At 46.1% G+C, this 13,733-nt stretch overlaps 1 protein-coding gene and 1 non-coding gene across 2 annotated transcripts; one reads left to right on the plus strand and one right to left on the minus strand.

The window, feature by feature from the left end:
- Window positions 1–11,051: 11,051 nt before the first annotated feature.
- On the minus strand, window positions 11,052–11,125 carry TRNAI-AAU (transfer RNA isoleucine (anticodon AAU)). The gene has a single exon. It is a non-coding gene; the product is annotated as a tRNA-Ile (tRNA).
- Window positions 11,126–11,255: 130 nt separating this feature from the next.
- On the plus strand, window positions 11,256–13,223 carry LOC100282271 (mRNA turnover protein 4). The gene is made up of 8 exons (NM_001155183.3): window positions 11,256–11,338; window positions 11,578–11,746; window positions 11,837–11,927; window positions 12,029–12,087; window positions 12,180–12,240; window positions 12,420–12,510; window positions 12,596–12,672; window positions 12,860–13,223. Exons 1-8 carry the CDS (start codon window positions 11,311–11,313, stop codon window positions 12,977–12,979), a joined length of 696 nt encoding a protein of 231 aa, NP_001148655.2. The 5' UTR covers window positions 11,256–11,310; the 3' UTR covers window positions 12,980–13,223.
- The last annotated feature ends 510 nt before the right edge of the window (window positions 13,224–13,733 follow it).

A 13,733-nucleotide genomic window follows, 5' to 3' on the forward strand; every position in this document is an offset into this window, starting at 1 on the left:
AAATTTTCACATTTTTCTACTTCTAGAGCATAAGCATTTTTTAGTTTAACAAAATTTTTATTTTCTTTAACGAGCAAGTCATCTTGGCATTCCAAGAGATCATCCTTCTCGTTAATGGTCTCTATTAATTCATTTAATTTTTTCTTTTGGTCCATGGTAAGGTTGGCAAAGAGAGATATTAAATCATCTTCATTATCACTAGAGCTACCCTCATCATCGGATGTAGTATATTTAGCGGTGGCTCTAGAGTGTACCTTCTTCTTTTTGTCGTCCTTAGCCATGATACACTTGTGGCCGACGTTGGGGAAGAGAAGTCCCTTGTTAACGGCGATGTTGGCGGCGTCCTCATCGGAGGAGGAGTCGGTGGAGCTCTCGTCGGAGTCCTATTCCTGCCCCATGTGTGCCTCGCCGCCTTTCCTCTTGTAGTACTTCTTCTTCTCCATCTTCTTCTTCCCCTTCTTGTTGTCGACCCTGTCGCTTTCACTTGAATAGGGACATTTAGCTATGAAATGACCGGACTTACCACATCGGTAGCAAACCCTCTTGGAGCGGGGTTTGTAATCTTTCCCCTTCCTTTGCTTGAGGATTTGTCGGAAGCTCTTAATAATAAGAGCCATTTCTTCATTGTCGAGGTTGGAGGCGTCAATTGGAAGCCTACTTGGTGTAGACTCCTCCTTCTTCTCTTCCGTTGCTTTAGATGCAACGGGTTGCACCTCGGGTGTAGAGGTGGCGCCTTGCTCCAAGTTGACAATGTGTTTGGAGTCTTTGATCATAAGTTCAAAGCTCACAAACTTGCCAATCACCTCCTCGGGAGACATCTATTTATATCTAGGATCCCCACGTATTAATTGAACTTGAGTAGGATTACGAAAAACGAGGGATCTAAGAATAACCTTGACCAATTCATGGTCATCCCATTTTGTGCTCCCGAGGTTGCGCACTTGATTGACCATCGTCTTGAGCCGGTTGTACATGGCTTGCGGCTCTTCTCCTTTGTTGAGGACGAATCGACCGAATTCTCCCTCGATTGTTTCGCGCTTCGTGATCTTGGTCACCTCGTCCCCTTTGTGCGCCGTTTTGAGGACGTCCCAAATTTATTTGGCATTCTTTAACCCTTGCACCTTATTATACTCCTCTAGACACAAGGAAGCAAGGAGTATAGAGGTGGCATGGGAGTTAAAGTGCCTAATTTGGGTGGCCTCGTCCGAGTCATAGTCCTCGTCCCCCACCTGTGGTGCCTGCGCTCCAAATTCAACAATATCACATATGCTTTCGTGGAGTGAGGTTAGATGGTGCCTCATTTCATCACTCCACATACAATAATCTTCGCCATCAAAATATGGTGGCTTGCCTAGGGGTACCTGAAAGTCGCCTAGAGGGGGGTGAGTAGGCAAAACCTGAAATTTATAAACTTAAACACACACTAAGGTCGGGAGTTAGCGTTAGAATTAAATTCAAGTCCAAAAGATTGTTTCTCTTGCTAAGAATTGCTCAAAGGATGCGGATGACGTATGGGAGCAAGCTCAAATTAATACTAGCAAGGAAACGTTAGAGAGAGGAAAGAGGGCAAACAAATCAAGCGAGAATCAAATCGAGTAGACACCGTGATTTGTTTTACTGAGGTTCGGTTCCAAATAACCTAGTCCTTGTTGAGGAGGCCACAAAGGTCGGGTCTATTTCAACCCTTTCCCTCTCTCTCAAACGGTCACTTAGACCGAGTGAGCCTTCCCTTAATCACACGGGTCACTAAGACCCCGCAAGGACCACCACATGCTTGGTGTCTCTTGCTTGGATTTACAAAGTACTCAAGAAATAGAATGAGAAAGGAAGAAGACAATCCAAGCGACAAGAGCAACAAAAGAACACAAATGATACTCTCACAAGCCCTTAAGCACTAGCGTTGATTTTGGGAACTTTGAGTGGATTGATTGCTTTGATTGTGTCTTGGAGTGTTGCAATGAATGAGAAACTCAGAATGCTTGGATGGCTTTGTATGAGGTGGTTGGGGGTATTTATAGCCCCCAACCATTTCCTAGCCGTTGGCAAAGGCTGCTAGATGGGCGCACCGGACAGTCCGGTGCGCCACTGGACAGTCACTATTCACTGTTCGGTGTGCGCCATGTCAGCGCGTCCATTAGGGTTTGGAGCAGTTGACCATTGGAGTCGTTTGTCTTTTTGCTATACCGGACAGTCCGGTGGCACACCGGACAGTCCGGTGACCTCTGACTTATGCGCTCTAACTCCTACGCGGCACTGTTTGACATTGTTCATCTGAGCAGTCGACCGTTGGCGCGTAGGGAACCGTTGCTCCGCTGGCTCACCGGACTATCCGGTGAATTATAGTGGAGCGCGTCCAGAAGAAACCCGAGAGTGGTTGGTTCGCTGTTGGCTAGCCTTACACACCGGACACTGTCCGGTGCGCCAAATATCAGCACACTCTAAGTCCTTTGCTCCATTTTTGATTGTGTCCCTAACTAGATTTCTTTCTCGACATAAAGAGGCGAGGATTATAGAAGGTGCTTGTGAGTTGAAGTGCCTAATTCGTGCGGCCTCGTCTGGGTCGTAGTCCCCGTCCCCCACCTTTGGTGCCTGCGCTCCAAACTCAACAATATCCCAAATACTTTCGTGGAGTGAGGTTAGATGGTGCCTCATTTTATCACTCCACATACAATAATCTTCACCATCAAAATATGGTGGTTTGCCTAGGGATACAGAAAGTAATGGAGCGCGCTTTGAAATACGGGGATAGCGTAGGGGCATCTTATTATACTTCTTGCGCTCATGACACTTAGAAGTAGTGGACGACTCGGTGCCGGACGTGGAGGGTGACGAAGAGTTGGTCTCGTAGTAGATCACCTTTCTCATCTTCTTTTTCTTCTTGTCACCCCTCCTATGTGACTTGATGGAGGAGGAGGATTCCTCCTTGTACTTGTTGCCAGACTCTCTTGAGAGAGTCTTCCCCAAGCCTGCGGGCTTGTCGCCGGTCATGATCTCCCTCTTGGCGTGATCTCCAAACATCACTTTGAGTTGGTTAGACTCTTAATGAAGCACTGGCTCCGATACCAATTGAAAGTCGCCTAGAGGCGGGGTGAATAGGCGAAACCTAAAATTTATAAAATTAAACACACACTAAGGTCGAGAGTTAGCGTTAGAATTAAATTCAAGTCCGAAAGATTGTTTCTCTTGCTAAGAATTTCTCAAAGGAAGCGGATGATGTATGGGAGCAAGCTCAAATTAATACTAGCAATGAAATGTTAGAGAGAGGAAAGAGGGCAAACAAATCAAGCGAGAATCAAATTGAGTAGACACGATGATTTGTTTTACCGAGGTTTGGTTCCAAAGAACCTAGTCCCCGTTGAGGAGGCCACAAAGGCTGAGTCTATTTCAACCCTTTCCCTCTCTCTCAAACGGTCACTTAGACTGAGTGAGCCTTCCCTTAATCACACGGGTCACTAAGACCCCGCAAGGACCACCACACGCTTGGTGTCTCTTGTTTGGCTTTACAAAGTACTCAAGAAATAGAATGAGAAAGGAAGAAGGCAATCCAAGCGGCAAGAGCAACAAAACAACACAAATAATCCTCTCACAAGCCCTTAAGCACTACCGTTGATTTTGGGAACTTTGAGTGGATTGATTGCTTTGATTGTGTCGGAGTGTTGCACTTTGCTCTTGCAATGAATGAGAAACTCAGAATGCTTGGATGGCTTTGAATGAGGTGGTTGGGGTATTTATAGTCCCCAACCACTTCCTAGCAGTTGGCAAAGGCTGTTGGCGATGGGCGCACCAGACAATCACTGTTCACTGTCCGGTGTGCGCCACGTCAGCGCGCCCGTTAGAGTTTGGAGCAATTGACCGTTGGAGCTGTTTGTCTTTTTGCTGCACCGGACAGTCCGGTGGCCTCTGACGTTTGCGCTCTAACTCCTGCGCAGCACTGTTTGACACTGTGCATCTGAGCAGTCGTCCGTTGGTGCGCAGGGAGCCGTTGCTCCGCTGGCTCACCAAACAATCCGGTGGCACACCGGACAGCCCTGTAAAATATAGTGGAGTGCGCCCAGAAGAAACCCGAGAGTGGTTGGTTCGCTGCTGGCTGGCCTGGCACACCAGACACTGTTCGGTGCGCCAAATATCAGCACACTTTAAGTCATTTGCTCCATTTTTTATTGTGTCCCTAACTGGATTTCTTTCTTGGTTTGTGTTGAACCTTATGCACCTGTAATAGATGATATCTAGACAAACTAGTTAGTCCACGTGATTTGTGTTGGACGTCAACCACCAAAATTGATTATAGGAAATGATTAAGTCCATTTCCCTTTCAGTACTGAAAGTAGAGGAGTGCGCTTTGGAATACGAGGGTAGCGTAGGGTCATCTTACTATACTTCTTGCGCTCGTGGCGCGTCAAAGTGGTAGACTCGCCGCCGGACGTGGAGGGTGATGAAGAGTCGGTCTCGTAGTAGACCACCTTCTTTATTTTCTTCTTCTTGTCATCCCTCCTAAGTGACTTGATGGAGGAAGAGGATTCCTCCTTTAACTTGTTACCAGACTCTCTTGATAGAGTCCTCCTCGAGCCCGTGGGCTTGTCACCGGTCACGATCTCCCTCTTGGAGGGACCTCCAGACATCACTTCGAGTTTGTTAGACTCTTAATGAAGCACTGGCTTTGATACCAATTGAAAGTCGCATAGAGGGGGTGAATAGGCGAAACCTGAAATTTATAAACTTAAATACACACTAAGGCCGGGGTTAGCTTTAGAATTAAATCCAAGGCAGAAGATTGTTTCTCTTGCCACAAGTTGCTCAAATGATGCAGATTATGTTTGGGAGCAAACTCAAATCAATATTGGCAAGGAAACTTTGGAGAGAGGAAAGAGGGCAAACAAATCAAAGGAAATCCACACGAGTGAACACGGTGATTTGTTTTACCGAGGTTCGGTTCCAAAGAACCTAGTCCCCATTGAGGAGGCCACAAAGGCCGGGTCTATTTCAACCCTTTCCCTCTCTCTCAACGGTCACTTAGACCGAGTGAGCCTTCCCTTAATCACACGGGTCACTAAGACCCCGCAAGGACCACCACACGCTTGTTGTCTCTTACTTGGCTTTACAAAGTACTCAAGAAATAGAATGAGAAAGGAAGAAGGCAATCCAAGCGACAAGAGAAACAAAAGAACACAAATGATCCTCTCACAAACCCTTAAGCACTAGCGTTGATTTTGGGAACTTTGAGTGGATTGATTGCTTTGATTGTGTCTTAGAGTGTTGCACTTTGCTCTTGCAATGAATGAGAAACTCAGAATGCTTGGATGGCTTTGAATGAGGTGGTTGGGGGGTATTCATAGCCCCCAACCACTTCCTAGCCGTTGGTAAAGGCTACTGGCGATGGGCGCATCGGACAGTCCGGTGCACCATCGGATAGTCACTGTTCACTGTCCGGTGCGCGCCACGTCAGCGCGTCAGTTAGGGTTTGGGGCAGTTGACCGTTGGAGTTGTTTGTCTTTTTGCTACACCGGACAGTTCGGTGGCACACTGGACAGTCCGGTGACCTCTGACTTATGCGCTCTAACTCCTATGCGGCACTGTTTGACATTGTTCATCTGAGCAGTCTACCGTTGGCGCGCAGGGAGCCATTGCTCCGTTGGCTCACTGGACAGTCCGGTGAATTATAGTGGAGCGCGCCCAGAAGAAACCCGAGAGTGGCTAGTTCGCTGTTGGCTGGCCTAACACACCGGACACTGTCCGGTGTGCCAAATATCAGCACACTCTAAGTCCTTTGCTCCATTTTTATTGTGTTCCTAACTGGATTTCTTTCTTGGTTTGTGTTGAACCTTATGAACCTGTAATAGATGATATCTAGAAAAACTAGTTAGTCCACGTGGTTTGTGTTGGACGTCAACCACCAAAATTGATTATAGGAAATGATTAAGTCCATTTCCCTTTCAGTACCAAAAGTAGAGGAGCACGCTTTGGAATACGAGGGTAGCATAGGGGCATCTTACTATACTTCTTGCGCTCGTGGCACGTCGAAGTTGTAGACTCGGCGCCGGACGTGGAGGGTGATGAAGAGTCGGTCTCGTAGTAGACCACCTTCTTCATTTTCTTCTTCTTCTTGTCATCCCTCCTAAGTGACTCGATGGAGGAAGAGGATTCCTCCTTTAACTTGTTGCCAGACTCTCTTGATAGAGTCCTCCCCGAGCCCGTGGGCTTGTCGCCGGTCATGATCTCCCTCTTGGCGTGATCTCCAGACATCACTTCGAGTTTGTTAGACTCTTAATGAAGCACTGGCTTTGATACCAATTGAAAGTCGCCTAGAGGGGGGTGAATAGGCGAAACCTAAAATTTATAAACTTAAACACACACTAAGGCCGGGGTTAGCTTTAGAATTAAATCCGAGGCGGAAGATTGTTTCTCTTGCCACGAGTTGCTCAAATGATGCAAATTATGTTTGGGAGCAAACTCAAATCAATATTGGCAAGGAAACTTTGGAGAGAGGAAAGAGGGCAAACAAATCAAAGGAAATCCACACGAGTGAACACGGTGATTTGTTTTACCGAGGTTCAGTTCCAAAGAACCTAGTCCCCATTGAGGAGGCCACAAAAGCCGGGTCTATTTCAACCCTTTCCCTCTCTCAAACGATCACTTAGACCGAGTGAGCCTTTTCCTTAATCACCCGGGTCACTAAGACCCCGCAAGGACCACCACACACTTAGGTGTCTCTTGCTTCGCTTACAAATCTCTTGAGAATAAGAAAGGAAAAAGAAAAGGCCAATCCAAGCAACAAGAGCGCAAATGAACACAAATGAACACTAGAGTTGATTTTGGAAACTTGGAGTGGATTGAATGCTTTGAATGTGTCTTTGAGTGGTTGGCTTTGCTCTTATATTGAATAGGAAGTTCAGAAAACTTGGATGCCAATGAATGAGGTGGATGGGGGTATTTATAGCCCCCAACCACTTCCTAGCCGTTGGCTCAGCTTGCTGGCGATGGGCACACCGGACAGTCCGGTGGCGCACCGGACATTCATTGTTCACTGTCCAGTGTGTGCCACGTTAGCGCGTCCGTTAGGGTTTGGAGCTGGTCAACCGTTGGAGCCTTTGTCCTTTTGCAGCACCGGGCAGTCTGGTGCCACACCGGACAGTCCGGTGACCTCTGACTTCTGCGCTCTGACTTCTGTCGCGACACTGTTCACCAAGGTACACTTTTGGAGTCGACCGTTGGTGCCAGTTAGTCGTTGCTCCGCTGGCTCACCGGACAGTCCGGTGGCACACCGGACAGTCCGGTGAATTATAGTGGAGTGTGCCTTCGAGTTCCCGAGAGTGGCGTGTTTGAGTGTCTACGGCTCTGGTGCACCGGACAGTGTCCGGTGCGCCGTATTTCAACACACTCTCAAGTCTTGCTCCAAATAATTTTGAGTCCCCAATCGGATTTCTTTCTTGGTTTTTGTTGAACCTTATGCACCTGAGATAAATGATATCTAGACAAACTAGTTAGTCTACGTGTTTGTGTTGGTTGTCAACCACCAAAATTAATTATAGGAAATGGTTAACCTGATTTCCCTTTCAGCGCGCCTAGGCCGCAACCTAGGCCTGGGTCGCCAATCTGTCCCAGTTGGCCGGTGCCCCCATCCCTACAGCATTTGTGGCCGATGGATCTACATCTGGCGGTGGAGAAGCTCCCGGGTACAACAGTGTCAGCTATAAGAAACAGAAAAATCGGGGCTGACTAAAACCCTAGCTATTTCCTCTCTGCCCATCGTATTCTCTTCCTGCTGGCCGCCAGGGAGCTTTGGTGTCGCACTGCTCCCTCTATTTGGTCGACTCCCTCTCTCTCTTTTCTTTCTCTCTACTGTTTGAATTAGGGCCACCGCCTCTAGAGCCTTGCCCGATGACCGAAACCGGCCGACGCCATGCTGACCGCGCCCATCTTTTCTACTTCTCCCGGCTAGCACCAAAAACTAGACTCGCGGGTCTTACCGCCGACGTGCGCGTCCCTATGAGAGGGCGTGCCACCGTTGGTCGGTGTCCCGGCGGCTGCTCGAGGGCGGTGAGGTAAAACCTGGCTAAATCGACCGTTTCTGTGACTCTTGCACCCGGATGTGGCCCCAAAATTGAATCCCTCTGTGAATGTATGCATGTACGAGATGTTATTTGATGTAATGGGATCAAGTTTTGGAAGCCGGGACCTTTGCGATTTATTGTGGCGCATTTCAACTTTTTTGTGTCTTTCTTGGTGCTTGGTGCAGTGCCATTGAGCACTTTTGATCCGATCGTATTCTGGAGGAAAGAACTGATTAGGGTTACTAACCTAACCTTTGGCTCTGTCGGATTTTGAGAGAGAAAAATAATTTCGGTCAGGGTTCTAAACCTTAACCCACCCGATCTGCATTCCTTTTCATTCTTACTGTTTCTTTGGTCGTGGATCATTGGATCTCGAGCCTTATGCGTCGTCTCTTTTAACGGATGAATCAATTAGGGTTAGGTTATAAAATCCTAACCCAAGTCCGTTGAACATGCTCACTGGTTTGAGGTCGATACACCCTATGTCTCTTATAATGGCCAAACCTAAATCTTAGGGTTAGGTTAAAGCCCTAACTCGAGAGCAACGACATTTTCTATCAATTCTTTCTGGATCTAATCTGTCTGTTCTCGTGTGATGAACAATGATTAAAAAATAATGAGTTCAATCACATTGATCCGAGACTTTTCTATGATCTCATAAAACCGATGCGGGTTAGGAGACCTAGGGGTACTTAGGATAGCTCTGATACCATTGTTAGATTCTATGGTGCCTAGGATCGATTCCTAAGCCCCTAGAATACCAATCCGTAACTGGAAGGAAAACCTCGATGACGAGTAGATCTGATCTACTGAGAGGAATATGGAAACACACCTTTGTTGTTGCTGTTGGAGAGTTGTCGTAGTTGCCTTCATATCGTTGCCCTACAGAGAAGCAGCAGGCATCGGGATCCGAGCCGCTGAAGGTTGTCGCGTTTCTAGGCATTCCGATGCTTAGGCGATGGGGGCCTCTGTGGTATTAGGGTTTTGGGGTGAGGTACTAGCGTTAGTTTTTCCTGTGAGCCCTTAGTCCTATATTTATAGCGTCGTGTGCCCGAGGGCTCCAACCGAGGTTAGCGTGGGCCCTTCCAATCAAGGGCATGATTAAAGAGATAGATAGTTGGATTTAGCCCAATCCGGTCATTGATGACCAGCTGTAGAGGACACATCCAACACATTATACACCCGGCGCCCCAACGGCCACAAAGGCCTCGGACATCGTAAGGGCCACATGAGGCCTAGATGTCCCAAAGACCTTGAGGGCCCCCGAACATTTCGAGAGCCACGAGCTTGGACATCATAAAGTTTAAAGAGGTAGACATTCCGAGAGCCATGAATCCTGGCTTTCCATAGGTTATGGCCCTAAATATATTTAATTTGTGTCTAAGATTAATGTTGATTTAATTAAATAAAATATTTGACATGCTCATATTATGTTTAATAAAGAATATTGTTTGCTCTGCCCTTAAATAGATCAGCTTCTGGAGATATCTAAAATTAAGTTTGTGAAGTTAATTTCCTGAGAGCATGCAGTTGGGCGGACCGTGCACCGGACCGTCCGGTGCTACACAGTCCACCATATCTTTTTCCTTTTTCTTCTTAGGTTTCTTTTGCACTTTTTGACTTGACTTTATGAAGTCCCTGGCACTTAAACAAATATGATTAGCACACAAAACAATTGACTAAGTGTCCAGAGCTTATCTTTTTACTTGGTCCGTACAGATTTTGCACTATGTCCTTTTCCGAGCTCAATTTACTCCATATACCTTTGCTCATCATCATGTTAGTCTAAACATAATGTGTTATGCATTTAATCACCAAAAACAATATAGAAATGTCCCAAGGGCGCATTTTCCTTTCAACATCCCAATTGTCCTAGAGGATCCAGAGCGATGGCCTACACCCTGAAGGCTCCCGACACCCCTGTTAGGATCGTAGATGGGAAAAACAACCACAGAGTTTAACATGGAAAAACCTCCGCCAATGTGGAGGAGAAAAACACGGGAAAACAGATCTATTATGTGGTGTGTTGTATAGGTGTAAAAGGGGCCTATTTATAAATATACTTTCATCAAAAGTAACATCACGATGACAATCACCTTTTTAGAATTAGCACACAATAAATGATATCCTTTAACACCATAACCATAGCCAACAATCACAAAATCCCTCGAGAGTCCCTAGCATCTCAACGGTCTCGAAGGACCCCTAGGGCCCCGGATGGCCCGTCATTCTCAAAGACTTTGGACGTTCCAAAAGCTCTAAAGAGCCCTCGGTGCCCCAACGGCCATGAAGGCCTCGGACGTCGTAAAGGCCACATGAAGCTCTAGATGTCCCAAAGACCTCGAGGGCCCCCGGACATTTCGAGAGCCACGAGCCTTGACGTCGTAAAGTTTAACGAGGTAGACATTTCGAGAGCCATGAATCCCGGCTTTCCATAAGTTACGGCCCTAAATATATTTAATTTGTGTCTAAGATTAATGTTGATTTAATTAAATAAAATATTTGACATGTTCATATTAAGTTTATTAAAGAATATTGTTTGCTCTGTCCTTAAATAGATCAGCTTTTGGAGATATCTAAAATTAAGTTTGTGAAGTTAATTTATCGAGGGATAGAGGGAGTGTTTGGGAATGGTTTTTTTTTTAAAAAGAAGTGTTGGTTGGCTATATACAAATTGGTCAACATAGTTCATGTGATTGTTTGAGGAAGAAATATTTTTCCACGTGGAGTAAACACAGAACACGAAAGGGAAACAGCTGGGTTGCAGCCTGCAGCGTCCCTCTGTCGGTCTTTCCCCAGCCCCAGCCTTCTCTTCTCTCTGTTCAGGTATAGTAAAAAAAATTAGGACACCAACAAAGACAAATAGTCCATCTACTTTGCTGCAAATAATTCGTTTTCAGATTCAGATGACGTGTTTGCTCCATTCCTTGCTGCGCTTATGATCATCATCGCCAAGACAGCGAGTTAACTTAACTCACTTAGCAGAAAAAAAACAAAACAAATTGGCCCATGCAGGTCTCGAACCTGCGACCTTCGCGTTATTAGCACGACGCTCTAACCAACTGAGCTAATAGGCCATTTTATTTCAATAAATATCTAATACTAATTAATAGCTATTTTCTTAACAAGTGGACTCTACAATTTAATGGGCCTTCGAGGCCCAGCGTCTCCATTTTATTCTGTAGCGCGACGGCACCGCTAAAACCTAGCAGAGGCTCGTGCCGCCACCGCCAGCCGCAACAAGGAAGGAACCAGGAACACAATGCCCAAGTCCAAGCGCAACCGCCCAGGTGATCCCCAATCGTTTAAGCTCCTTCCTTCCTGTTATCTGGGGATGGCACTACTTCCTGTTTGTAGTATTGATTCGTTTTCCTGTACCATTTTGTGCCTTCTGAATTGATTTTTTGTTTGGTAGTTTTGTCCTTCTGGAAGTAAAAAAAATATTCTCACTCAAGCAACAAAACTTCTTAGCTTGCACAGTGGGGTCTTGCTGCTGTAAATTATGCTAATGCGCACCGAACGAACGCAGTGACCTTATCGAAGACCAAGAAGAAGCCAGGTTTGGAGCGCAAGGGCAAAGTAGTCGCCGAGATAAAAGATGCCGTGGACAAGTACAGCAGCGCCTATGTTTTTACCTACGATAACATGAGGAATCAGAAGCTCAAGGACCTCAGGGAGCAGCTCAAGTCTTCTAGCAGGCACGGCGCCCACATTGCATGTCTGTTGATTCCGTCTTCTGCTTTGGTCAAATCCATCTTACCCTTCCAAGCAATATTTTTCTGTTCCAGGATATTTCTCGCTGGGAAGAAGGTTATGCAGATAGCGCTGGGGCGTTCAGCTGCTGATGAAGCTAAGACAGGCCTCCACAAACTTTCAAAGGCGAGAGCTGTTCCCTTTTTCAGAATTTAGTAGGCGCTGTATTCCAGTTTCCTCAGACCATCAGTATGAGGTTTTGACCGAAGTAACTTCGCTGTGTTTAGTTCCTTCAAGGCAACTCTGGTCTGTTATTCACCAATCTTCCAAGGGATGATGTTGAGAGGTAGTATCCGGATGCCGTCACCGTTACTCACATTTCTTGTTTTAGCTTTATATATGAAGATTTTGATACAGCCATGTATATCATACTGGCAGGATGTTTCGAGAATTTGAGGAGCATGATTTTGCAAGGACAGGAAGTACTGCGGCAGATACGGTATTCTGGTTTTGCTTTTTCATGTATATCCCTGGTTTGGTTTCTTCAAATTGACTCACTAGGAAGTTGACAATGAAACTTATTTGCAGTAGCTCCTTAGTGCCATTTTTGGTTTCTTGTATAATGTGTTTCACCAAATTTACAACCTTTTTTTATAATTTTTTTTTACAATTCCTCAGGTTGAGCTTAAGGAAGGCCCTCTGGAACAGTTCACACATGAGATGGAGCCATTTCTACGCAAGCAAGGACTTCCAGTTCGCTTGAACAAAGGTTTGCTGTCTCGTCTGCATTACATATATGCTTAAAATTCTGGCAAGAAGTCATTAAAAAGTCAGTCTACCATTTGTTGGTGCAGGTGTCGTAGAGTTAGTTGCAGACCATGTAGTTTGTGAGGAAGGAAAGCCCCTTTCGCCAGAAGCAGCACAGATTCTGGTACAGTATCATTGCGCAATGGTTGTCGTATGTTTGATTTAGAAGATATGCCATAATCCACTATGTAACTTATGATCAATCTAAAGTTTAGGCTCCATTGTGCCCAGTTTACGTGAAAACCGACACATTCTCATTTTATCCTTTTCTACTCCATTGTATTGAGTCTCATTCGGTCTCTCTCTTGCAGCGGCTGCTTGGGATACAGATGGCGACATTCCGTCTATACCTTGTATGTCGCTGGTCGAGCGATGAATTTGAAGCTTACAAAGAAGGCTTGATGCACCTAGGAGCTGATGATTCCTCTTAAGCTTGTGTTTCGTGTATACACAACACAAAGGGAGCACTTGCTGTCTTGGCTGGGTTGGAAACTAGAAAGATGCTGTCTGCAGAAAAATTTTGCTAGTGTATTTCTGAGATTCAGTGGGGGGTTTTGTATGTGCGACGCGGTGCTGAACCTAAAGAAACTGTTTGGATTCAGGTTTCTGAGTTGGGTTTACTTGTTCAAACTGAATGTAGCTCAGTGGCAAATGGCAAATCTGTACCTCGTGCAATGTTTTTGAGCCGTCCGATTAATCACGATTAATGATCCAAGTAGGTTTAGACCATTCACGATTAGTCGTTCAAATTGTTTGACTAATTGTGATTAATTGCCAAGTCAGTCAGCTAACATTGACGTGGTGGCTGGGGAGAGCGTCCACGTTTTCCAGGTCCTTAACATGATTTTTCTTGCCCACCCAAAAATGTACCCAAGGATTTAGGCCCCGTTCGGTTCCATAGGACTAATGTTTAGTCCATACCTTTTAGTCTCTTTTAGTCCCTAATTCTCTAAACACAAGAACTAATAGAGGGACTAAACCAGTTTAGTCTCTAGTCCCTCCAAGGGCTCCTAAACGGGACTAAACACAAAATTTTCTCTCTGCCCTCGAGCTGCCGCAGCAGCCAGCGCGCGCTCCCCTTCACGCTGCCACAGCCTGTCACCGCGCGCCCCTTCACCGCTCGCGCTCGTCCCCGAGGCGGTCCTCTTCACGGCGGAGAAGGCGCTTCACACCGCGCGTCACAGC

The sequence above is a fragment of the Zea mays genome, chromosome 2, assembly GCF_902167145.1.
Source record: "Zea mays cultivar B73 chromosome 2, Zm-B73-REFERENCE-NAM-5.0, whole genome shotgun sequence".
NCBI classification, from domain to species: Eukaryota; Viridiplantae; Streptophyta; class Magnoliopsida; order Poales; family Poaceae; genus Zea; species Zea mays.